At 38.0% G+C, this 26,516-nt stretch overlaps 1 protein-coding gene across 3 annotated transcripts in view; it reads right to left on the reverse strand.

Moving 5' to 3' along the window:
- Positions 1–26,516, reverse strand: part of CPNE4 (copine 4) — a 227,611-nt gene that overhangs the window by 166,773 nt on the left and 34,322 nt on the right. For 2 of the 3 annotated variants that reach the window (XM_027748558.2, XM_027748557.2), the window contains exon 2: positions 13,696–13,883. In XM_027748558.2, coding sequence (XP_027604359.1) covers positions 13,696–13,875 — 180 coding nt within the window. In that variant the 5' untranslated portion in view covers positions 13,876–13,883. Of the gene's footprint in view, positions 1–13,695; positions 13,884–24,060; positions 24,150–26,516 lie in introns of those variants that run through there. The other variant, XM_027748556.2, reaches the window with a different exon arrangement.

A 26,516-nucleotide genomic window follows, 5' to 3' on the forward strand; every position in this document is an offset into this window, starting at 1 on the left:
ACAAAGAAGTCAAATGAACAAAATTTTCCTTCCTCACAGCCATAGATGTTCTTCAAACTAATCTCAGATCCAAAAGCCTATTTTCTAGGCTTCTCTAAGGACCACACTCTGCTGCTCTCCAGGCTGTATTAAAGTTTCCATGCTATCAGGTTTTAGATACAATCTCATTTAGTGTCATTAATGTCTGTTGCATCTTATCTTGCTCTCCCTCTTTCTCACATTCAAACATACACACCATTCCCAAATAAAACTAAATTGAGCCCTTGCAGCCAGATCATTCAGGACTTTCAGTAACTCCATGTTGGGGCAGAATGAGGTTTCCCAGAGCTTTGCTGGTCACAAAGTAAGGCATAGTCTGGGATTTTGGATACTGTCTGAAGGCAATATGGAGCTGCAGGGAAATAAACAATAATGTTATGAAAAAGCTCAACCAACTGCTTTCAGAATAAACAAATCCATCATATACATTTCTCTTCAGTACTGTGTGACACAGACCAGCTCTCTTTTGGATTTCATGTCGTAACACCAGCTTCTGGCACAAAGCAGATTTCTGAATGACAAACACAGTATGTAACTTGGTCAGCAACCAACTTCTGCACACATATGACCACCTCCTTTTCAGCTTTTCCTCTCCACATTTGTAATGAAAGGGAAAGGAAAAGGCAGGCAGATGGTCAGTAAATTATGTATTCTCACCGCAAAGATCCCCAGGAGTAGCCAAATTATACAACAGTTCACAAGAGACATTGAGATAAAAGTGTAGGCTCTTTAAATAGACCGACCTCCAACTCCAGCTGAAATCAGCAGAAAAAGCAGAGTGATACAATGAAAAGGAGGAAAAAATAATTAGCCCACATCAGCTGTGCTCCAGTCAAATGGATAAGAGCACATGGCTGCTTTGAAAGTGGATACCCAGACGGAAAGACACATACTATGACAATGACAATGTAAACTCTGTGAACTTTATCATTATGTCAGAATCTTATTTAAAAATATTCCCAACTGACACAATTAAAGTGCATTCAAAAAGAGTGACTTCCTTGGTTTCAAAATTAACTTAAGATGTTCCCTTGAGGTTCTTAGTATTACTCTTCTAAAAATAACACAAACACAAATTGCTGATGGCCAGCTTAGAAGAGTATATGTACAGCTCTTCTAAATTAGAAAGAAAAATTTCAGGGCTTTGAATGGTTCCTTAAAGTGCAATAATGATTTCTTTCATTCTTGAACTCAGACTATGTGAATTGGAAAAGTTTCCACCATAAAACAAAAGCTCAGAGGTAAAAATATTATCCAGTTGAAAGAGTTATACTAAGTGTGTTATTTTTCATTAAAGATAGGACTTGCAACCACCTTCTTTCCCACAGAATGCAGGGGCACCTGAAGGTCAGGACACGGCCACTTTAAATCATGACACCATCAGATTAATCCTGAAAAGCAAAGTCTAAAAAATAAATTAAGAAAACAGGCACTTTATTTTTGGTGCCAATGCTGCAATTTAGTGCTCAACAGCAAATTCAAAATGACTCAGAATCTGGGTAAAAATCTCTAGAAGTTAAAAAACAGCATCACATACAAGTTGAATTAAAAAATAACAGTTTTGGGTGGAATCAGAGTTGCATATAGAATTTTAACTTTTGTTAAAGATAAGTCTCACTCTCTAGTTATGATCAACAGTTTCCAATATTATTAGATAATCTCAATAAATTCCCAGTGAAAAATACAAGTTATATATATTAAAAAAAGAAAATTTGGCTGTAAAATTTTGGATGTGACTTCATTATGGAGCTATTAGGCTAAATATGGGAGATCAAGTAAGTCCCACCATACTAAGGAAGAAAGAATGAACACTCCTTCCCAAATGGCATGAAGCTGTGTCAGGGGACGTTTAGGTTGCATATTGGAAATAGCTTTTTCATCCAGAGCATGGTTGGGCACTGGAACAGGCTCCCCAGGGTATTGGTCACAGCACCAAGTCCATCAGAGTTCAAGAAACTTCTGGACAATGCACACAGTGTGATTCTTGGAGCTGTCCTGTGCAAGGCCAGGAGTTGGACTTTGATGATCCCTGTGGGTCCTATCCACTTCAGGGTATTCTATGACAGTTTTTTTATTAAGAGAAGGAATAACACTAACACAAGGATCCACTTTGGGATTCATAATAAAGAACCAAGGAAGCACAAAGGCAAGCACAGGGCCTTCAGTAAAATTAAGTACACACTGGACTGTAAACAGAGTACTGAAACATCAGATGACAACTAACAACATAAAGTCAATAACTTCAAAGAGAGAAACAAAGGCATGGGAATTTATAATGTATATTCCTGTGCAGAACAGGACAGACACAAGCATGGTAGCTGACATTTCAGGCAGTGAGGTGGTCTGCAGACTGTGAGCTGATGGGCAAAAAGCACCTTTTTTTGTCATGTAAGATTCAAAGGAGAAACCTACTTTTCATGAAGCTGTCACTGCTTTTATAAAGAGAAATCAGGTCGGAAGGGAGTAATTTACCTAGAAATACACTCTGCATTCTGCTTTGTGTATGCTCTGAGCACCCACTAGCATCACATACAAGAGGAACATCACAAACTGTGCAAGAAGTCCCAATGCAGGCATATGCAGATAGTTGATGCAATGTGGATCTGCTTGGATTTTTTGTTTTTATATGCAAAATTGTAAAGTTCTCAATGGGAGAAAGAAAAATAAAAGTCAATTCATTCAATTTTTGAAAAAAAAAGGAAAGAAATCAGGCAAAATCTCAAAAAATATCTGTTGAGATGAGGTCAGTACATCTGTATGGAAATGTAGTTTGGACACTTCAATTCTCAGTTAAATTTCATGGAGTCTGTATTCTGGCCTGATTATTACAACACAGCTAGTGCAGTATATTTTAAAGCTACTACCAAACATGAGGGAAGATGAAAAACAGCAGTTCCAGTGAAAATGCTTTTACTTTTCCTTTGCATAAACTTGAACTCCATCAATTCATACCAATAGCACATTACTTTGTTACGTACTGGTTTTAAACCAAATCAGCTTAAGGAACTTGGTATCCATGGTCAATCAATATTTGAATGTAAGACTTTGCAAACATCCCCAGTAATTCAGACTGTTTTTCTAAATCGCTTGTTCTCAGAGTTTCATAACTGCTCTTTCCCTTCAGCAAAAGATTTGTATTAGGCCCTAAAACCCCTCACAGTAAAAGCAGAAGAGGCTCAAGATGCTCACAATCTCTCGGTTTCATTCTGATGCTGTAAGTTAAGAATCGGTGTACCAAATCAATCAAGTGAATTATCTTACAAAGAAGTTCCAAAGATTCCTGTTTACTGTAGGTTTATCACAATCTGTCAGACTACTAAAGTCAAGTCAGGCTTAAAATCTGTCCTGGAGATGTGTGAAGTTTGTGTATCTGTAATAAATAGCTCATGAGAGGCAGGCATATCACTGAGGTAATCTGAAATGTGCATCTGCCTGCCCGTGATAAAAGCAGTCTTAGACTCTTCATCCAAGTTTAAAATATTAGGTATCTATGGATAGATAATTAAACTGTAGGGAAAGAGAGCAAAAGAATTTTTTTTTATTTTATTTTTTTTAATGTTGGGCTGCTGGTGGCAGTGTAGCAACTCCTCTCATACAGAACCAGTATTCAATATATGCTTAATGATAAATGTAGTGATAATGCATTCCCCCTACTTCACAGATTTGGGCTATATTTCCATAATGCCCTACCTAAGGTTGTTCAGCCACATGATCTACTGGTATTCTGTGCTACTGCTTCATCAGGAACCAAAACTTTTTTTTTTTTTTAAGTAGCAGTAGAATTTCTCTAATTGTTTCACATATTTTTATCATCTCTATGGTTTCCTTTAGTTAGTGAATGCCTCTGAAAAAGCCCCTCTGAGGATCTATATCTGCAAAAACCTAGTACAGTATTGCATGAGAAAACACACCCCAGCTTTTATTTTACAATCTTCCTGAGTGAAAGGGTGAGATGTAGAGAACTCAAGCTCTTTCTTCAACTCATCCTTCATGGCCATCAATTCTTTTATCTTGACCTGCAAGGGAGCCACAGCTAAAGGATTTCCACCATATTCATACATCCATATTCAGTCTTACAGACTGTGACAGACAACTTCTTGTCTATTCTATAAACATATAAATTGTGACAGATTAACAAGTCAGTTATTCAGGGTTAAGAAGGAGTGAGAGCACTGTAAAGCCTTCCTTGTCCTGATATCCTCCTTAGGTAAGTTCGAAAACATTTTTAATGGTCTCTTCTTTCTTCTTTTTTTTATCTTACCCTACTCATACAACAAAACTACACGGCTTGACCTGGTTAAAAAAGTAAATATTACAGAAATCTTATTTAATTGTACATATACATACAGACTGTGTGTGTATATACATGACTGAGAACACTGTTAAAGAGTCATGGATTTCATAGAAAGTAATCCAGAGAAAAAGTTGTGAAAAGTTAATGAAGCGTGAATTGAGAACTATCAAATAAACAGTATGGCTAAGGGTCGTATTTGCAAGAATGTCTTAGGATGATTAGAAATACTGATGAAAGTGAAATAACAACAAAGAAATATCTAGAACTAGATATTTGGGGGGCGGGGAGGAATTAATACAGCTGGCCTGTTTCTGAGGGAAAAAAAAAAAAGGTTTTATTGTTAAAAAGTAAAATATTTTATCAGCAATAGTATTTTGACCAAATGTCATAAATAAAAGAATAGACAAAAACTCCTCCCAGTTGTTTCTCAGTATTTCATGTCTGCAATCAAATTATTCAACAGTTAAGACAGGCAAAGTTTTCAGGTAGCTGTAAATCATTCAAGATGTTTCTACCAGCAACACTACAAAATGTTTGCAAAGCCAGAGAGAAATTTGACAACTGAGCACCCATCCCAGTCCCCTCCTTCACAGGTACAAATGGTGTATAGTGCTACTTGCAAACACAGACATGCACTAATCGAAGATGGCTGATGGAGTATGGTTGTACAGAAATTGTTCACAGGAAAGGAACAGAGTTCCTCAATCATTTCCACAATCCCTGATCCACTGGACACTGAAATATGATGTAAACAGGTATAGGTCATTCAGATTTTCATCTAAGCTAATACAGTATTGAACTAATTTTTAAGCATTTTTCCTAACATAGAAAAATGACTATGTGATCCCACAAATCTTTTGATTCCTTCATTTCCATGGCTCTGCCAGTGGTTGATTTACCAGGCAGAAGGCTCCTGGAAGCTGGCCCCAACAGTAGATCTTCCTGTTCCAGGTCACAGGATCAGGAAGAGACCATGTAGCTTTGACCACCTCTCACATCTAAGTGCTCCCTCCTGACTTCCCAGGAGTACACTCGGTTTTATTCATTTACGTAAACTATGAGAAAAAAACTTCTTCACTCTCCCATGACTTGAAGACAACGGATCTGAAGAGATTTAGTTGGACAGATAGAGAAGTCGGCCTCCAGCTCTGATAGAGAGAAAGCAGTCAGCCCAAATATCACCACTCTCAGTAAGAAAACAGATTTCTACTTTCTTTCCTTTGCATGTGCATTACGTTTCACTAACTGCACTACAGAGGCAGAAAATGGTGTTTGAACTAGTGGAATAATATGATATTTCATATATATTGACTCAGCATGACAGTATTTGTCTTCAGTTGAGACAATCTGTCTCATTCAAATGAGTTCAAGTTTAAAGATTGCTGATTTAAAAAGACAGAAAACAAAGCGCTGTGGCTATCTTTAAATGCTGAGACAAGAAGGAGGCTCAAAAAACCCCAGCCATGATGGATAAGAGAAAAGCAAGAAAGAGTTATCATAAAATGAATTTAAAATAAATTATTACTAATACCTGGGGTGTACAAAGAAAAATCTCATCAAAACCTAATGATGTTCATATTTCTGAACTAGGCACAGGAGGAAGAAGTTCCTAGTATCAGCTTCTAATCAAATATTTGCCAACACAAAAAATTTACAGCCCTTAGTTTTCAGATTTCTGACTTTGAATAAGTAGTTGGAAAAGACCTGGGAAAGGAAGAGAGCTCTCTTTCTTTTTAACAAGAAGGTTAATATAAAATGTAATTCCAGATTTTGAGTTTATGCATATATATTTGTAAAAATGTACTCAGTGTATTAGGGGCTGGACAGAATACTAGGAAAGATGCTCTGTAGGATACAGAGAAAAACTTCATAGGAGATTCCCTTCATGTGGAGAACTTTTCTTTTTCCTGAAAGAGTTGATGACAGAAGGTCTTCAACAGACAAACCCTTGGAAGCTGCCTCCAAAATATTAACTCTTGGAAAGTAAGATATCCAATTATATGAATTCAGGCCAAGAACAGACCAAGATAAAATATTCAATTAGCCTGCAGCCTGACCCCACAGATTTCCAATGGTGCTTGAAAAACATGAGTTCTCTTTGACAGTTACACCACACAGAAATACTTCAAGGAAATGTACCGGGAAGAGAAAGCAGAAAAGCAAATCTTGGCAGCAACAGAGGTTACCAAGTAAGCAAAGAAACACTCATTAGCATCAATCTAGACTTGATGAAAAAGGAGAAAGAAAAATACTATATTGTATTATGAGGATGAAATAAACCATAAAGGCATATACACAGGCACATTGCTGTGGTGTAAACATAATCACAGCTTTCAGTTTGATGCAAGGGTCTAATGGCACCTGAAAAGCTCTCAGACATCATATTTTAGGAATATTACTTGGGAAATGATTCAGCAGGAATGCTCCCATTTCTTCTTAGGTCCAAAGGTCAGTAATCAACGCCTGCACTAACAGATCATCACCTGCAAGGTGTACAGGGCATAGATCTGGGTACAGGACCAAGTGCTCTGAAGACTTGAGTGATCTGGGCAGTAGGGGACAATCAACTCAACTGCCAGCTCTGAGTCAGCAAAGGTAGGACCTTGGCCACATTGTGGCTTAATTAGAAAGAATTCTGTTACCTTTCTTTTCCGATGAAGGTCTTGATTTCAATTATAGATTCAATTCTTCCCCATTGCCTTTCATCAACCACAACCTGCATGAATCCAAAGGTATTTACGCTAACTCTAGTGTTTCATTAAAGACTTTGACCTAAGCTTTGGCCAGAGAACATGCAGGCAGCATTTCCAGTTATCAGCCCCCTTCTACATCCAGAAGAGAAAAACTCCCAAATTTGCAAATGAATCAGAAGCTTTTCACAACAAGAACTAATTTCATAACCTCTATTGAGTGAAAGCACTCCCTTGCCACCAAATTGTGCATAATCTAATATAAAACATCTCATCAGAAATTTTTAATTTTCTTTCTTTGTCAGAGAAAGATCTTCCTAAGATGGTATGTTCATCTTACTGTTACATCATTACTTACAATTAATTGTATACAAGATGCTTGTTCACCAAATTGAAATCTTAGAGTGAAATCAGAAAAATAGTATCTAGAATCTGCTCTAGTATTAACTAGAGTATTATTTTTTAAAAATTCTTAATTTTACTAATTTTAAAAAAATAAAATCCAAACCCCACCAAACACTCAATAAACCAGTCCACTGTAAAGCCTTGCAGTTCTTTAAAGCAGAAAACAAATCCCAAATCACTATCTAAAAATCTCTATGGAAGTGCAACAATAGCATCTGGCACTGCATCTCTAAAATACTCTGAAATAAAGATGGGTCAAATAACAATCCAAACCAATCCATGTTCCTTGATGGCTTAGATATGCTGCTAGGACATAGTTGTTGCCTTTTTATACATAGACAGAAAAATCAGAAGAATAAAATCCCAAATGGCATTGAGAAAATGAACAAGGATTTTCACATGAACATGTCTCCTCTAACACATGAACAAGAAACTTGAAATTAATCAGCAAGTGGCAAGTTCGAGAAATACAAATAATATTACTTTATTCAACCACCACTTAAGCTGCAGAACCCTTATGTCCCAGGATAGCCTGAAAGTTATTTTTTAAATACAAAAACTTCTAAAGTTTTTTGAACTAAGTTACAGAAGTTATTCTACCAACAATTTTTTAAATTACAAAGGCACAAATTTGTGTTTAAGAACTCCCTGAGCTGCAGATCACTGAGGGATGGCAGAGCAAGCTGGAAAGACCCTTTTATATTTCTCTGATCTCACATTTCTTCATTGCCACCAGCCAGCAACCAGATGCAAGACGGGGTTAGTCAGGCCTCAAACCTCATTCTCTATGGCTGCTGATGGTAGTTCTTGTTTCTGATCATTAAAACTTCCAGTTCTATCCAAATGTTTCATCTATTACTCTGTTCATCTCCATGAACTAAAAAGGATGTATTTATTTGCATTTATTTATATATAGGTTGTTTTGCTTTCCCCCTCTTCACAGTATTTTTGTAGTTATTTTGGGACAGTTTGGTAGAGTCATGGAATATATCATCCCACAGACTCCCCTATTTCATGGCTTATTGGCTTCTGCAGTGGGCTGTAACAGCCACAGATGGATAACATGAAAGATACTTCTGGGTATCTATGGAAACAAGTAGCTGAAGTCTGCCTCAAGGTCTCATCTTCAGATCCTTCCCTCATGCTAGGAAGGGGCAGGGAATCTCCTCCACTATCCAATATGGAGAGGAGCAAAGCGAGGCAGCAGGTGCTGGGAATGGAAATGGGGACCTGAGGCAGGTGAAGAGGCAGAGAAAGGAAGGATGATGGAATTCAGAAATTAAACAGAAGAGAGAGCAGGATTAAGTGGAAAAGCAAAGACAGATGAAGAGCAACACTATGTCCTTCCTATACCTTGATTCCTATGTAGCCTGTTTATTAGGCTCTGCTGCTATTCTATACTTTACTTGTTCAATGCATTTCCAAGCTCTCTGGTCTCTACCATCTGTTTGCGTGAGGGTCTGTGTGGATGCAGGTTAATACTCAAAGAAAAAAAAAAAAAAGAAAAAACAAGCTGGAAAATTCAGTTTTGTTAGTTTAATCTTGCCAAGCTAATCCTTGAAATGTCATGCTAAACAATAAGTGAATAACTTTTATTTTAAAAATATCAAAATTAAAAGTAATGATTTTGCCCTACACATTTTTATCAAAGCTCATTGAGTTCAACGAAATTTGTGACTTCAGACAACATTTTAACAAAAAACTCATTTCAGTGAACAAACTTATCCATCCAAACAATTCCACCCAATTTCATCAATATGAATTTTAGCAAGTGCATGTTGTCTTTGGGCGCTGCTTTATTTGCTCTGCAGTTACTTCAAGTTTAATAAAAACTTAGGAAAAATAAATAAAAAGCAAGAACTCCAGCTGGCTGTTCAAATCCACAAGGCAGCAGATACTCTATGTCCTCAAATTTTCCTGCTAAAAGCCAAAAGAGTACAAATACAGGAAGCCCTCCCAGATTTCCAAACCTGGCTACTTCGCTTTTCATAGCTACAGACATCATGTTCCATCTGCTACGTGAGGCTATATGACACCTCCCAATTTCTTGTAAATCTTGTATGATCAGACACAGCTCAGCAACTTACTCAGCTTTCAAAATAACATGTATTACAGGTAATTGCCATATGCAGATAACAACCTGTGCACAGGTCCAAGCTACTTTCTTAGGAATAAGGAGTTAATGAGAATGTCAGTGCTAGCACATCTTGGCTGAAGACTCCAATGCTATACACAATTAATATTTATTACACATGGACATCCACGCTGCAGGTGGGTAAAATAATAATTGGAGCAAAGGAATTTATCATCACGTACCTCAGTCATTCACCATTTGAAGCTTATTACGGTAATTAAACTCCTTGAATACATTCAAATCAATATGAAAAAACAGCCATTGAATTATTATCTTAAACAGTTTAAGTACAACATTTGGCCTCTCTGCAAGTGTGTACCTGCCTAAAATTAAGGCCAGAAGAGCTAAAATTCAGCCCTGGGTAGTAATACAGATAGCATAATCTTAAATTGTTCTGTATCACACCCTGTCACATCAGGCTAAAAATACAAACTTCATGCGAGAGAAAGAGTAAACTGCTGATTTTCCTGGGAGACACAATATATTATTTACATTCTAGATTGGTGGAGATAGTGCTTTTCAGACGGCATCAACATTCATATACAGAGAAATGTGGCGGGAAGGTATGTGTGCACGTTTGTGCATGTGCAGGTTTGTTTGTGGGGAAACATTTACCCAGACAGGAAGAGAAAAACAAAAAGCATATCTGTCTCAGAACTGGGGACAACCCCCAGGATTCTCTGAGTACTTGTCCATGTCCTGCTCGTGTTCCTAGTGGTTTCACATCTGAGGAATAATGTGTCAATCGTCAGTTCATCCAGGGAACTACAGGTATGTCAATCTCACCTTGATTCCTAGGAAGTTGATACAGCAATTAATCCTGGAAACCATTTCCAGGCACATTAAGGATAAGAAAATCATCATGAGTAGTCAGCATGGACTTCTATGATGAAGTGACTGGCCTGGTAAATGAGGGAAGGGCAGTGGATATTGTCTACCTGGACTCCAGTAAGGCCTCTGACACTGCCTCCCATAAGATCTTCATGGAGGAACTGCTGATGTAGGGGAGGGATGAGCAGACAGTGAGGTGGACTGAAAACCAGCTGAACGGTTGGGCCCAGAGGCTGGTTATAGAGATGTAAAGTCGAGTTGGACAAGAGGTGGACCACAGGGATCAATACTGGATCCAGTCCTGTTTAACACCTTCATTAGTGAGCTGGGTGATGGGGCAGACTGTGCCTTCAGCAAGTTTGTAGATGACACACCTGGAGCACTCAGGGGCATCTTACCAACGTACGTAATACCTGAAGGGAGGGTCTAAAGACGACAGAGCCAGGCTTCTTTTCACTGGTGGCTAGTGACAGAACCAGAGGCAATGGCCTCTAACTGAAACATAGGAACATTAGGAACTTGTGACAACAACCAAGCACTGGCACAGGGTGCCCAGGGATTATGCAGAGTCTCCCTCCTCAGATATATTCAAAAACTGTCTGACAATGTCCTGGGCAACTGGATGTAGGTGTCCCCACTTAAGCAGCAGGGGATGGACTATGTGACCTCTTGAGGTCCCTTCTAACCTCACCAATTCTGTGTCTGAAAGAAGAAAAAATAAAACAAACCAAACAAAAAAAGCCCAAAACTAAACAAAACAGAAAAAACACAATTAAAAAACAAATAATTATATGACATTTCCAATCTCTGGAAACTGCATCTACCCACTCTACAAGAGCATCAACACATTTTCATTCTATATTTACATGTGCAGGTGGCACAATTTACACAAACATACACATATGCATACACAGTACTGCAGAACTGAAAAAGAAATCTCCTCAGCAACGGGATGACATGTTTTATCAAAATCTTCCAAGAGATAAATGTGCAAAAATTCCTCACTTTCGAGGATTATCTGTGTCTGTAGAGTAAATCCCTCACATCCTAGTGTCTCTAATTGCACACACAATGCAATTCCATCAGCCCAACACCACAAGCTTCAGATGCATCTGGCCTAATAGCAGCTGTGCAGCCTGTCTTCAGTACTTTTCAGAGATTTCAAAAGCACTTATATGCAAGACCATAACCTGTATTTCAGACACCTTCAACCCAGCTACTCCATGTTGATAAAACCTCCTAACAACTAGAGCATGTGATCAATATGCATGTTTCAGTAATACTGTATCTTGCTACAGTCTGTTTGGAGATGTCCAACCTACAAGGGGTTTAGGGTGTCTGGAAATTCAAGACAATTTCATGAAGGCATTAAATCCATATATACAAAACTCCTCAGGTCTGTTCCTGTTTGGGTTGCCATTTAGTGATTTCTATATTGAATATACTCACTTCACTGGTAACTAGATTTATTCTTTTTTAATTATTAATTTTTCTGCCTTCTCAGGTCTTACTGGATCATTGATTCCCATCAGCAGAAGATTCTTCCAACCAAATTATATCTTCATCTATACCTGAGTGACTCTGCTCAATTTAGCTCAGCGATTGCAACTTAATTAAAAATTCTGTTGAGAATGTGCTGGCCAGAAAAGACTCATTATGTCAGAGCTGTATTCACTCCACAGCACTGATAGGAACATGAACTAATAAAAACTTTTTATTCATACTAAAATGAATGCCCTGGACTCCCATTAGACAGTAAGAGAAACTGACATAAGATGAGAATCATATCAGTGGGCAGATCTGTTCTGCAAGAATTACTCAATTCAGAGAATAATTTTCCAAATTAAAACCACATCAAATAAAGGGAATCTCTGTTACAACATCAGAATATATAATTTAATCTACTTACCCCACTTATAACTGGCCAGAGACAAACTGTATGTGAAATGCACTCAGTTATTCAGAGAACTGAAATACTGGAAAAGTTTTCATTCTACCCTTTCCAAACAGGACATTTCACTTATTTTGACCTTTAATACACTGCTTGGTTCTAGTACTTATGTGATTACTCAAAGTGCAGCTATATGCTTCTTTCTACGTAGCTAGCTAAAATTACTTTCTTCAGGCTATTGTATCACCTTAAATTTTAATTAAATGGACACACTGATTTTGTAGCACTAAGACAATTGTGAGAGTTTTATATCTACTTCTAATCTGGTTTTCTACCAGGGACATTTTTAATGGTTCCACAAGAGAAAACTATGAAAAGAAGAAGAATACCATCAAAAAAACCTTAATTTTGCTATGCTGGTGCTGACTGGTCTGGAAAAATTTCAGAGGTCCATAGGTCAAAACCAGACAATTGGAATAAACGGAACAAAATCCCCAAAGTCTGACAAATTTGGCTGAAAATGCTAAATTAAAAGACCCTTGAATTTAGGATTTTGCTTTCTGCCTATGCTCAGAGTTATTATTTTTATCTTTTCATATATAATGCAATCTTATGCTGAATGCTGAAACTCTTGAAAGGAGACAGATGAATATGCACGCAAAATTAACTGGATTTAATACATTCCTAATTTTCTCTTATGTACTTCTATTTTCTTTTTAAAGTCACCTTTCAGCTTGTTAAACCACAAACACTCAAGTATAAGTTTGAAATAAAATAACCAACACAATGTCATTAAAATATTACATTTCATTCTAATGTTCTTTATTTACAATTTGAACTTCCCTAAGACATCCTATTTCCAGCTATCAATGAAATGATTTCCAAGATTAGGTAAAGTAACATGAAGCAGGATTTTAATCAAACATGCAAACTGCAATACAAGGCAAATTGATCCAGCAAACACATTAGTTTTACTAACTTCAACTATGAATCCAATTATAATGCTTAAAATTTGCAAATCAAGCTGCTCTTTCACCAGATTCCTTGCCAACTAGTAATGAATATTCCTCTCTTCTATGGCATTTTTCTTCTTGCTGTTGTAATGCCTGATAGTCATTATCCCTGTTATTATATAGCTTTTAGGAAACATGAGGCCTAAAGGGGAAAGTTTTATGGTGTTTCACTCTTTAATCATCTTGATTTTTAATCTAGACTCCAAAGAGAAGTTCAAAGTTTTTGATTCAAAGTGTGTCAGGGTTAATGGAAAATCTCCCTTCACTCTTACAAGATTATGCCACAGGCTTCAAACTACTTTTTCTCTTCATTGTTCTTGCTGTTTGAAATTTGCCTCAGTTTGTCTATGCCATCATAAAGTGTCAGAAGAATAATTTTTATTCTATTAAACACTCACCTCAAACCACTGGCCGTGCGACTGCATTTTAAGGATGACACAAGGATCTGGTTTTGAGAGGGCATCCCTGTCTGATATGCCTTTGCATGCAACTCGCAATTCCACTTTAGTCAGGCATGGGCTGTTAAAAATTCCCAGGGTATTGGCTGCTGATTCATAGATGTTGCTCATTTTCTTCATTCCTTGTTCTGAAAGAGAGAAAAGGTCTATTGAGAACGGTGCACACACAGTACAGCCCTTCCCTCCCTTCCAGAGGCCAACGCAAAGTTCTGCTAGACAATAACTGTGAATGAGATCCAGAGCAAGAGGGGAAAAAAATAAAATCAAAATAATAACTATAGAAAAAATAAATAATCGTCTCATACATTTATAAATAAATCAAGTTCAAAACTGTGATCTTGACTTCCAGCTCTGTTCCTGGTTACAGAGCTGCGCTTCCCCAGGCCAAGGGATAGATAGACAGGATGGTAATTCCAAATTTCTCCTGATAACACCTTAAGAGGGCTAAATTAAATTTGTTCAGCGCTCCCTCAATCTGCTTTTATTTATCAGTATTCCATCCAAAATGTATGTACTTCTTACAGAAACTTTTGGTGTAAATGCCATAGAAGGCTCCTTTCATATCAATCTTAAATTCCAAAATATATTTTACTATTTTCAAGCTTACTGCAGAAGCTTACCTCCCTCCATTCCTAGGCAAGTAGTCAAGATTGATGTTCTAAGCATAAGGGTAGGATATTTGCGCTGGCAAATCTTGTTGTTATACAGTGTCTGCTCTTTTGGGTCAGGAATCACAGTTACATGAACACAGGCAGCTGGAATGGTGGGGACCTCTGGCCCTTACGTCATTATGAACACCACCAACTACCTTATAGCTCAAGCTTTTGCTCTCAACAGAAGTAACAAAAACATTTGAATGTAAAGCGTAGCAAAAATCACTATATGATTATTATTGCATCAATAAAGAAGAATATGGGAACGCTATAATTCGCTAATTTGTTTGGAACTTCACAGCCTGACCCCCAAAAATTTTTCTCCAAATACAAGGATTATTGCCTTCACCACCTTACCCTGTACGTAAGAGCTGCGAAAAATTAATCTCACACTTCTAGAGGGCAGATTTGTCTTGCCAGTTCATAAACAAGATAATTTTGTGGTCTGTTTCAAATCTTTTCACTATCTCTTCCACAACGTTCTGTTCTCAGATGCTAATGATTTTTGAGAACTGTTTCGACAAAAGTTAAATCTTGGAGATATGGAAATGAAAGTGAAGTTTTCTTTTCCTATCACCATGAAACTAAAAATAAACCCACAAACCCACACCTATACAGTTTTCCTGTGAATTATAAAGGCAATTCAGAATAAGAGAAGTTGGCAATACAGTGTGGACCTCTAATACACACAGATAAACTTCAGGAATATAAGTCTGATGATGAGGCAGATGATCTCCTCCCCTTGTAGATGAGAAAAAAGTTCATTAACAATTTACAATTCTTCCAATTCAAATCTACACAACAGCTTATTGTAGGACCATGTATCTCCTGTGAATATCCCAGCCTGCTGGGTTTGGTATGTTTGTAAGTGAAGTGAGTGTGGATGGACTCTAACCCCCCTCTTGAGTTCAGGCCCTATGTGCATATTTCCTTATGGTAAAACAGGCTTGAAATGTGAACCACGCCACAACCATAGTGCCTGTCATCCTAAGATCAACAAATAGTCTCCTTCAGCTCTTCCCAATTACTTGGAAATATTATCACCTGAACTACTGTACCTTGGATTCAGTGTTAGGAAAGAAACATGACTAAGAAAAAAGGCAAAACTAAACAAAATATAGAAAAGGTAATGATATTATGCTACATTATAAAGACCTAGGAGCAATCTCAAGTTCTACATGATGTATTCTTATAGAGTAGTTTGGTTTATCTTCTATTTTTAGATGAGAGTCCTGACACTGAAGATAAACCAGCATGGGTCAAATCTCAAAGTCTTTTATAGAGTAGGGAACAACATTTTGTGCTGGGTCAATTCACGACAGTGATGGCAAGATCGTAGCTCTAGCTTGAGAGCAAGAGCAAGCAGAGGGAATTGAGCTCTAGCTTAATTGGAACTACTCTGATACAATCACAAATCGAGAAGCAATGACCTGCATTCAAAGAGGGACCTGAAATCTGATACCTCAAAGAAGTGATTGGAAAAAGTGTTACCAAAAGTGATGATTCAAAACTATGTTTGGAAGACTGGTTTGCTTCTTTTTGTTGCCTTTTTTTTTTCAAAAAAAAGAACACATTAAGGTGGTGATACTGTGACAAATCCACTGAAGGTTACTATTTAGCTAAAAATTACAGAGAAGATTATATGTATTTATATATATGTATGTATTTATATGTATCTTGCTAGCAATCATCACAATCTTTTTTTTTTCATTCTACTCCTAATATATCCCAGATATATGATGTCAGGAGCCTAAGTTTCCATCAACTAGGATTACAAAAACACTGCTAGGAACTGAGGTGGGGGGGAAGACTGTTGTCTAATTATTCATCATTTTATAATCCCATCTCCTTCAGAAAGCTGCTCAACAAGATCATCCCACATATTTACAAGACATTTTTACATGTTGCCCTTTCCAAATTGAAATCCATTTGAAAATTGGGTTAATTCTGTCTAATGCACATCATACATCATTAATAAAATGTCATCCTTTGTGCAAAAATAGGTTGGTGATTTAATTAAACTGAATGATTTCAACACTGAAGAGAAGAGGAAAAAGTAGCAGAGTGAGGGGGAGAGGTGTATTTTTCTTCCTCCTACAATAATTATACACTGTGTTTTAGAACAGTGAGCAAGTATAAAATTATATTTCTTTTTATCACTACAACTATTACTTCAGCTTTTACAAGTTCTAAATTTATCAATGGAAAAGATCAAGCCACATCTTCTGTCTCATTATATTCTTCTTTTAATATAATCACCAGCTTGGGCTGTTGTATTGATGTCATGTTACCAGGGAGCTAGGGGCCTGGAAAATAGATTTTGAGCCTACCAAAAATAGCTAAAAAAGGTATTATTTTGTACAAACATAGAGAAGTTAGATTGCGTAAGAAGTTTTTTGTCAATTAACTACGTACATTGTTGATGGAGGAAAAAAATGCTAATTTTTCTTTGCTACAAACTTTTCCTTTTTCAGTTCATTAGAACCTTATTATTCCTTCAACATCCACAAGGCTTCAATATTCACTGAAAAAGAGCTGTATCTGTGAGAGGAAAGCCAAAGCATATGTAGAAAAGTAAGTGAACTGGTCATACACTACTAAAATTTTCAGTTTGTTGCTGCACATGTTCTTTCATTTCCTCTGGAAAAGAGGAAAACAGGGCTTCCCACACAACTTACTAGACAGCGGTAGACTGGATGGAACGGGGAAGCAAAACCAGGCCTTCTGGTTTCACCTCCCCATGGTGAAACAGCAAGGAAGAAGGCAGTACTAACTGGAAAAAAAAGTCTTGAAGTGCACCGTGCTGAAAGCAAACCATGTACAAGGTTATTTTTAAAGAGATTCATTGTTCATTGATGTGAAATTCCTGATGAGGTGGGAAATAAAGAATATATAGCCAAATTCTTCTCCATGATGTCCAGTGACAGGACAAGAAGCAATCGGCACAAACTAAAATACAGGAAATTCTGATTAAGGAAAAGAAAACTTTTTACTGTAAGGCTGGTTGAACACCAACAAGCTTCTCACAGAACTTGTGGAGTATCCATACTTAAAAATATCCAAAACTTGTCTGGACATGGCCCTGAGCAACCTCCTTTAAGCAGAGGCTTAGAACAGATGATCTGCAGAGGTCCTTTTCAACCCCTGCTACTCTGTGATTAAGCAGAAAACAATCAAAGTATAATCTTCTAGTGTATAGATTGTGATATGTTGCTGAGTACTATTCAGTGATTTCAATCTCTTGGCTCCAAAATCATGCAGAAAATTGCAAGACAGAGATGAGCTCAACAATTCTTGTACAAAGTCTACAAAAGTCTCCCATATGTAGGTATCTCATTAAAAGCAACGGCACACAAATCCAGAAGATCATGCCTGCCTATATGATTGGGTTACACTGAAAATCAGTATTACACATTTGACAGGCGGATTTCCCATTCAGGGGGACTGAATGGCTTAAAATGTTCAGTCATGTAGTGACTACAAAAGTAAGGATCTCCATGATGCGAAGTACAAACAGTACACGCCTCTCTCCAAGATCTAAAAGACTTGAATTCAGCTTACACAATCAAATCCACCTTGTTACAAAATGGTGATCCACACAGGGCTTTAAAGAACCTCACAGCAAACTAATAACCAGGCTCCTTAGATTCACCATGAAATACATCTAAGATGCTACCTGAATTCAGATTTCAAGTTTTCTCCTCTGCCTACCCTGTAATTTTGCTCTCCTACAAACGCAGTGTCCAAAAAGCTTTTCTGCAAGATGCCTGGGTGAAGAATGAAGACATTGCTTCTCTACAGCACCTTGCTAAGAGTCAGGGAAACATGCACACTCAGCCTCACCTTCAGTTTAGGTAGTAAGTGAGCAGCAAATGAGAAAGATGCTGAGATTAAAAGCAGTAACCAGTGTGCTCTGCATTTAGGAAAAGGCCTTGTTATTTAGAAACCAGAACTCCAGGCCAAAGTACAAGCAAATGAATTCTGGGTTAGAAGCTTTCCCATCGCCGTATATTGAGAGCTGCATCTGAATCATTTGTTTTACTGGCACGCTGGTCATGAAATGAAAATGAGCCAATAGCATCTGCCTGCTTCTGCAAAAGTAAACAGCAAGAGTCTGCTCCTGGAAAAGTAAATTATGTTCATAGTATGTATATGCAGTGGGAAATACTAATGTAGGATTACATGAAATAAGAGCTGTGAATAAGTGCCTCCAAAAGAGGGCAGGCCTAAAAGCACTGGATGTTGTGGCTCTAGCTGCTCCCTACTTATTTATACCTATGAATTATATATGGGATAGACATTTAGCGTTAAAAACACATGAGCAGCACAACTCTCTAGACAGAAAGTTTTGTACCAACAGTTTCTTCAAGGTTTAAAGTCTAATAAAAGTAAATACAAAACCCAAATCTACAGTTAGCACCTTAAAATTCATAAACCTCAGACTACCAGCTTCTGCTGGAAAACAATTAGTGCTCCACTGCTTAAAAGAGATGGAAAACTACTTTTCTACATTATTAAGAATTGTGATCCTTGTAGCCCTAGGAAAATGGCTTCCTCTAGTTCTGTTCTACATTCTTGATTTAAGTTACAACTCAAAATCAAAATCTAAATAGTCATGTTCATTTTTACGTGAAATCACTAGCTTTAAGTGACAAACAGAATCTGATTAAATAACAGAACATTTTGAAAGCATACTGAAGTTTTTATAGGGTCTGATCTGAGATCCACAGAAGTCAGTGAGAAAATAACCCATTGATTTCAAGAAAGTAGGCAGCTGAGTAATATAGTGCCCCAAGCAATCCTGTTTTGTCCCATTGTATTTCATCATTTGGCAACACAATAATGAAAAAGAATCATCAGGCACAGAGGATTCAAGTGCCTTAGAACTGCCTTTTGGGGCCTGACCCAAACTCCACTAACCTTATTAATTGGCTTCAAATGTGCATTTCTCAGGTCCTGAAGATTTTATATGCTTCTATTCTGTCTCCCATTATGATACAAGATGAAGTTATGAAAAATACAGTAAGAGTGAGATTTATAGAAAAGGCTGAAATTATGTTGGGTGTTCAGGTAAAAGAGTTTTAAAACGTTCCTCTGTTTAATTACTTTTTTGGCTCCAGCAGAATGTAGGCCATGGACCCCTTCAAAGAATGATACTAAATGAGGTGAGCAATTATTTTACTTTAAGAAACTTTATGTGATTGGTAATTCCCAGTCTCAAGGAATTACTCTATCAATTTTTGGCATCAAGGCTTCCTTGGTTGTGAAAAGCAAGCCCATTCCTTCTCATTCAGCTGTGTGGCTGGCAAATAAGCTTTCTGCAAATGAGGAAATGGGAATTCATCAGGAGGTCCTGATACAGCAAGTTCATTAAATTAATATTCCAGGTGCTTAACTGGGAGCTCACTAAGATACATGGCTTGCCAAGGTCCGAACAGAGAGCCCAGAGTGATAGCAGATAGCCCAGACAGAAAGCAGACCTATCTTTATTAAAAAATGTAGGTCAGTGATTGGAAACCAGTGATCGGTCACAGAAGATATTGTTTATTGCCCTCATTTCCTCTGTGAAGCAACATCTTTTTCACGGTAACATTTTCATAGCAAAGGGTCTTCTGTAACCTCTGTTACATTGTTTGATCGACCTCACCATGAACTGTTTTTTTCCTTATTTTGTCTAATCTTTCTTGCTGCTGTGGCCATTGCCTTGGCCTGTCTCTGTGCATCTCTGGAAACTTACTTCTCATGAACAATAAGTTCAATCTTAAAACGTAGTCATTCGATTGCTTATCTTTGACCACACTCCCAGACTCCTGATTATCAGCCATATCACTGCACAAGACTCTTCTTCTATTGGCATTAAAAATTATTCTGGTCAACATTCACTGTATTATAAAGAAGTTTAAATGATCATAGACAATACAGACAAAACACCAGTTGCCAAAATTAATTTGAATATGAATTATTGTGTAAGGAGAAGTCAACAGGTTAGCCAGACCACTCCACAGGACACTTTGTGCAATTAAAAATACAATTTTTCCTTCTTCCCTTTGATTCTCTGACTCATACAAAAATTAACGAGGATTTATTTAAAGTTACACCTACCAAAGTTTGACAAAGGCCTTTGCGAAATGAGCAACAAACTCAGTACGGAAGGAGGATCTGGAGAATCCACAGCAGCGCTATTGTGAACAATAAGACAGATCAGATAATGCAAGTAATCTATTTGGACAGAAGGGGAGAAGGTTCAGAACAAAGTGCCAGCAGTGTAAATGGAAATATACACACACTGACAGCTCAAAGGGACTCATTACCATAGAACCAGCTGTTTCAATTATAAGGGGAGAAGGGAAAGTCACTAGAAAGAAATTGAGACACCTAATGTATGACAAAACACTGTAAAAAGTGTGTTATCCCTATATAAATAACCCCATTCCAGTTAAGAGAGGGGAAACCCCCACGATAACTGGAGCAGTGGCCAGTTCTGGATGCTCTGAGTGGACCCCACTGAAGTCAGACTCAATGCAATGCAAAGCACCTGTAAGAGTCAGTCACTAAAATACACATATTCTATTATCCTCTACTAGAAGTGCAAATCTAAGATTCTCCCTTGCTCCTTTAGTATGTAGCTAATGCCATTAGTCACCTCTTACTTCGCAGAGTTTCCAGTGTCTTCCTGCTTACAACGCTGTAATATACAGGAGAAAGACAGGAGGCCGAACAAACACAAGATCACAATAACCTTCCTAGAGATAAATGCAGACAACTCCCCTACTAGAAAACAGTATCAACATTTACTACTGGAAAAGCAGCAGAGATTTTTTTCCCCCAGAATTAACCAAAGTCTGTTTTATTTGCATTCAGTGGATTTGTACCAGTCACAAGGAGTCTGCCTCTCCCACAACAAGGTTGGCTTACAGGCTGGTTACAGAGGGTGTGTATTTTGTCCTGTTTATAAAATGACATCTTCTAAGACATTGTGGTGTCTTAATAACAGAATGTATTTTATTTGGAACAGTGTAGAGGTCAGAAAGAAAACAGATTGATGCATCTATGTGCTGACACACAGTAACAGCTAGCCCCACAATTGTCTTATTACCCACAGTTTTATTTCCTTAAATATTCCTATCTAAATCCTTCACTTGCAGCTCAATAATGTCAAGCAAAAGCATTAAACAGTCCCAGTGTTGCTCATAAAAATGACATATTTTAACTCAGAAAACATTAATGAAAGTAGCTTCATTCTTAATCTCATTTTGATTTGCAAAGCCATTAGAACTGATGTTCCACAGCCCTTTCTCACCATTATAGAAGTCAAAAATGTATTTAAAAAGCAAGAGAAAGAAATGCCAACAAAGTTCAAACTGTCCTATAACTTGAGTCCCTGAGCCGATTATTTATGAGCGGGACTGAATAATATGAAGCCCCAGTAAAATTCAGGCTGCCAAATAAGCAAATGATTTGCCTACTGGTTTTGCTATTGGGTTTCAGGAGTCTGGCATACTACAGCGGAGATAATACCTGAAGCACAGGCAGCTGTAAGCACAGGGATTAGGCATCGATACATGAAAAAGCTCAGGACCATTGAATCCACTGCAAACATCACATTGAGGAGTTTCACACACACAAAAACCCAAACCTATTATATGCAAGCATGCATGGTTTGTGAATATAAGTGACGTGTAAGCCTAGTAAATCACAGAAATTCAACTGAATCTCTCTAATCAAAAACTTCAAAGCTACTAGCATGTGATATTTATTTGACTACTTATCACTAAAAGCCATTACAATTTCCTTAGGTTTGCCATTTTCGTTTGCTGCTTGTACTAAGCGATATATCAAATGAAACACAGGAACAGAAGTTTATTCACTCCAAGGATATGTGTTTGCTGCTTTTCTTAAATCAACTCTCACAGTTAGGTATTAGAGGGAAAATAAAGGTGTCATAACAAGAACTGAAGCTTAATAATACAGTTACTTATCCAAGAATCTTAAATAATTGGATATTTCGCTATACTTCAGAGAAAGATAAGCCTGGAACAAAATCAAATAATCCCAGCACTCCAAGGTGTAGCAGTCACAGTTCTGCTATCAGCTGAGAGCCTTCAGTGAGGTGAAACAATTCTTGAAATAATAAGCCAATTCTGAACAACAAGAAAGATTTATAGTCTACTATGTTAATCCTTGCATTATCACCTACACACACATAAAATACATTTGAAATTACAATTACCTTTTACCCACCTTGGAAAAACCCACTGGCTATCAGCTAGAAGAGAATCATAGAATTGTTTAGGTTGAAAAGACCCCTAAGATCATGAGTCCAGCCACTAACCCAGCACTGCCAAGTCTACCACTAAACCATGTCTCTAAGCACCACATCTACACATCTTTTAAATACCTCCAGGGATGCTGAATCAACCACTTCCCTGGGAAGACTGTTCCAGTGCTTCACAACCATTTCAGTGAAGAATTTTTTCCTAATGTCTGATCTAACCCTCCTTTAGTGCAACTTGAGGCCATTTCCTCGGGTCCTATTGCTTGTTACTTGGTAATGAAGCAGCAAGCTGTATTCCTCAGTTACACTCAATTACACCAAAGTATGTATATAAACACATGTCATGCTTGAAAGAGTTTATCCATTTACAGATGTAACATATTGCAAACTGCTAATTTTCCTCAACAGATGGCTATAATAGTTTTTCCTGCAGCATAAAAATGATTCTACAAGAGAAGCTGCTTCCTGCTGCTAATCCAAAGATAGGCACATCAAGAACAGCAGTGAAGAAGAACTTACCATTTACTGTTTAGTTCTTGCACTTGCAACATAACCAGAAGGTATACTTACTATAAGTTGGCTCAGGGCTTCTTAGCAGTGTGAGAAAGCCTAAATTTACCTACTACACAGGGGCCACAATGAGCCCAAAACTGGAACTGAGCTTTAAAGTCAAGTTGCTCTGTCAGGTAGTACAGGAGCAGAAGAAAGGGAGCGACAGACAGTGCCGCAAGCAGTTGCTCTCTCACTTTATAGTCTCTTGCCAAACATGCTTGACCTCTCTCTCAGTAACAACCAGAACTCCTATGGCCTCCTGGGACTCTGACACACAAGGGACAGTCTGCCCACCCTCAGGGGGCTGCTGGGGAATGAACACCTTTGCCAGCCAGTCCTGAGTTCACTTCCTTTGCAACAGAGGTTCAGGGACAACAGATTGGGTTTGTACCACTAGTTTAAGTTAGAGCATGAGCCTTTCTTGTCTCCTTGTCATTTACTTACTTTCTATTTCCTTTTCAAGATCCTTGATCAAATGTTTGAAGTGTCACCCAGGAGACTTAGGCCAAGCACACGCTGAAACTGTCTCAGCTAAATTGGCAAGGGATACGATCACATTGCAGCTCCAACTGTAGGCACCAGAAAATCCTAAAGGATATGCAGCTCTGCCAGCCAAATTATACTTATATAGAGTGTTAATTTCTTTCCTAGATTCATTTCTACTAGCTCAGTCTGACTTTTCAGCCATATCCTACTCCCTGTCTGGAGTGTTTTGCAATCAAAGTAGCCCCGTACCATGATAGTCTCCAAAGAAGCTAGTAGCTATTTTTGGTATCAAACTGACTCATAAAAGAATTGCAGCATGCTGTCAGCAAAAGGTCCTACCAGTGCCAAATGTACTGCTGGTGCCAGTGTCGTGCCATTCCTCTGCTGGTGTGTCCATGCTCCACAGGATCTGTGCTCTACTGAGCTACTAAAGATGGGTCCTAATGCGTCAGGACACAGCGCAGCCTCATATAGATCCTAACCTGGGCCCTGGAAGCAACAGAGCTTTGTCAGCAATGTTATAGCAGAGCTACTTCCTTCTGACACAGTGCCAAGGCTTTGGCTAAATATTACTTTTGAAAACAAGCTCTAGAAACCCAAACCACCAAGAGTTTTCAAGCTTTTCTCTTCCTTGGGAATTCTTGGGATATGAGAAATATCTGTCAACAACTAACACAGATGAGAAGCAAGATACTTGGAATGTCTTTTATAAAACTTTGTCTGACACAAGGTTGTCTCTTAAACACTTCTAAAAGGAACCTATGAGTATACACAAGAGTTACATCTTCCTTGTGAAATCTGCAAGTCCCCATCAGTCTTTGTTAGCATGTACTGACAACAAAAGGGTAAAACAAACAATTTAGCTCTGTTAGTTATTATAGAGTTTGGAGGCAGAAGGAAGGGGGTCTCTGTTCCTAAAATAATGCACATAAAAAAAATGGACTGACACCATCACTATTGATGGAAGTCCTACTGCCAACTGCCACACACAAAAAACATCATAACATCTGCTGATCTTGACATCACTGCCTGGTAGGAGAATATTTTGTGAAGTTCACACTACGTAAGCAGTACTCTTGGATTTGGGCACATATTGCACAGGGCTTCACCTACATCTGTCTTTACAGGACAAAGTGCTATAAAGTCCATGAACCACCCACTGACAGACAGAAAGCAGTGCCAATAAGCCGGCAGTGACAGCCCTCAAGGGAGAAGAGACACAAGAGGTTGGTATTAAAGTTCCAGCCAGATTGTTCTACTTCATAAATGCAATTACTCTGATCAGATTATCTAAGATATAGTTCTGTATGGCTGGGCTTCGCGAACGAAGATTTTGGAAGGCTCTATCCACATTTGTTACAGGCACGTTGGTGACTTAGGAGGCCAATACGAGACAGACATATCCGATTGCAAAAGGCACAGCAGAAAGACTCTTTGGATGGTATATTCTGCAAAACACGGTTCTTTCTGCGTTGCCTTTTCTCCTTGAGAGTGATCCTGCGTGTGTTCTCAAAGGAGACAGCTGCGTTATAGATGGTGTGTCTCCAGGCCTCCCGATTTGAGGCCAGAGTAGACCAGTCATGGTGATCAATATGGCCAAGGCTGAGATGTTGTTTCAGGGAGATATAGTTCTGTATGAATTGACAGTTTAAAGGCATTCCCAGGCTTTCCCTCCAAACCTGTGAAACTGTTAATTCACTTCCTCACCTGCCTTCTGCTGAATATGATTGCTCTCCGAACAGAAATTTATCAACTCTCCTACACTGCTTACCAAGAGACAATTGCAAAGCATCAGGGAGATAAGGAATGACAAAGCAGAGTCACAATGATGTAATAGTCTGCTTTACATGGTGGTGGAAGACCTCAGAAGATGACAATCTTTGCTCTAAGGATAAATAGCAGCAGCCTAAGTGAAACTCAGGAAGAGAGAAAACAAGCATTTCATTGAGCCTAGCTCAGGTAGATGTCTAAGTCGCCAGCATGTTTGAAATACCAACACAGTTGAAAGCTTTATAAGCCTAAATAAAACAGCTGTCAGTGCTTCACTCAAAAGTGATGCTGAAGAGTTTTGGTAAAAATAAAAGTGTGAAGTCAAACTGCAACATCTGGTTGTGCCTGACTTTTCCTCCACAAAAGCTACATGCCCTGCACTTGACTGACAAGAACTTGTACTGTCGTGTTCTTGGCCTCACCATCAAGAGACAGAAACATCAAACAAGCCTGGTAAAACTCCTCATGCTTGTGGAAAGATTAATATTTCCTAAGACACAGAAGAGTAGAAGCCTCAGTAGATATCCCATGATGCTAAAAAGGGGTGGTGATAACTAAACTAGATTCCAAGTATTCTGTGAGAGCTGCCAAGAACTAAAGAAAACGTAAAATTTAGAATATGCTAAAACCTGATAGTTGCTCAGAGCACAAAGCAACGTCTTCCTTGTTCAAGTATTTATATCTGGTTTTAACTCTAAGAGGACAGCCATCAGACTCCTGTACACCTACATATTTTTAGAATTAGGAATAACATGTTGACAATAACCAAAACACAACTGTAACAACAGATGATACTCAAATTGGTCTTCGAATACTTCAACCACACAAGGCATTTAATATTTACTGTGTGTTTATCTCTGTCTTATTCTGGATCCAGGGCAAATAGATCCAATAGTCATAGACATTTTTTGTAACTTAAAAAAAGATAAGATTATAATTTCATATAACTAATGGTCTAATGCATCAACATGTTTCAATGTACACAAGTGTAAGGTAACTCCAGAATTAAGAGTTTTGAAAGGCCT

Source organism: Pipra filicauda, unplaced genomic scaffold, assembly GCF_003945595.2.
Source record: "Pipra filicauda isolate LSUMZ 115617 unplaced genomic scaffold, ASM394559v2 scaffold231_size1239837_pilon, whole genome shotgun sequence".
In the NCBI taxonomy this organism is placed as follows: Eukaryota; Metazoa; Chordata; class Aves; order Passeriformes; family Pipridae; genus Pipra; species Pipra filicauda.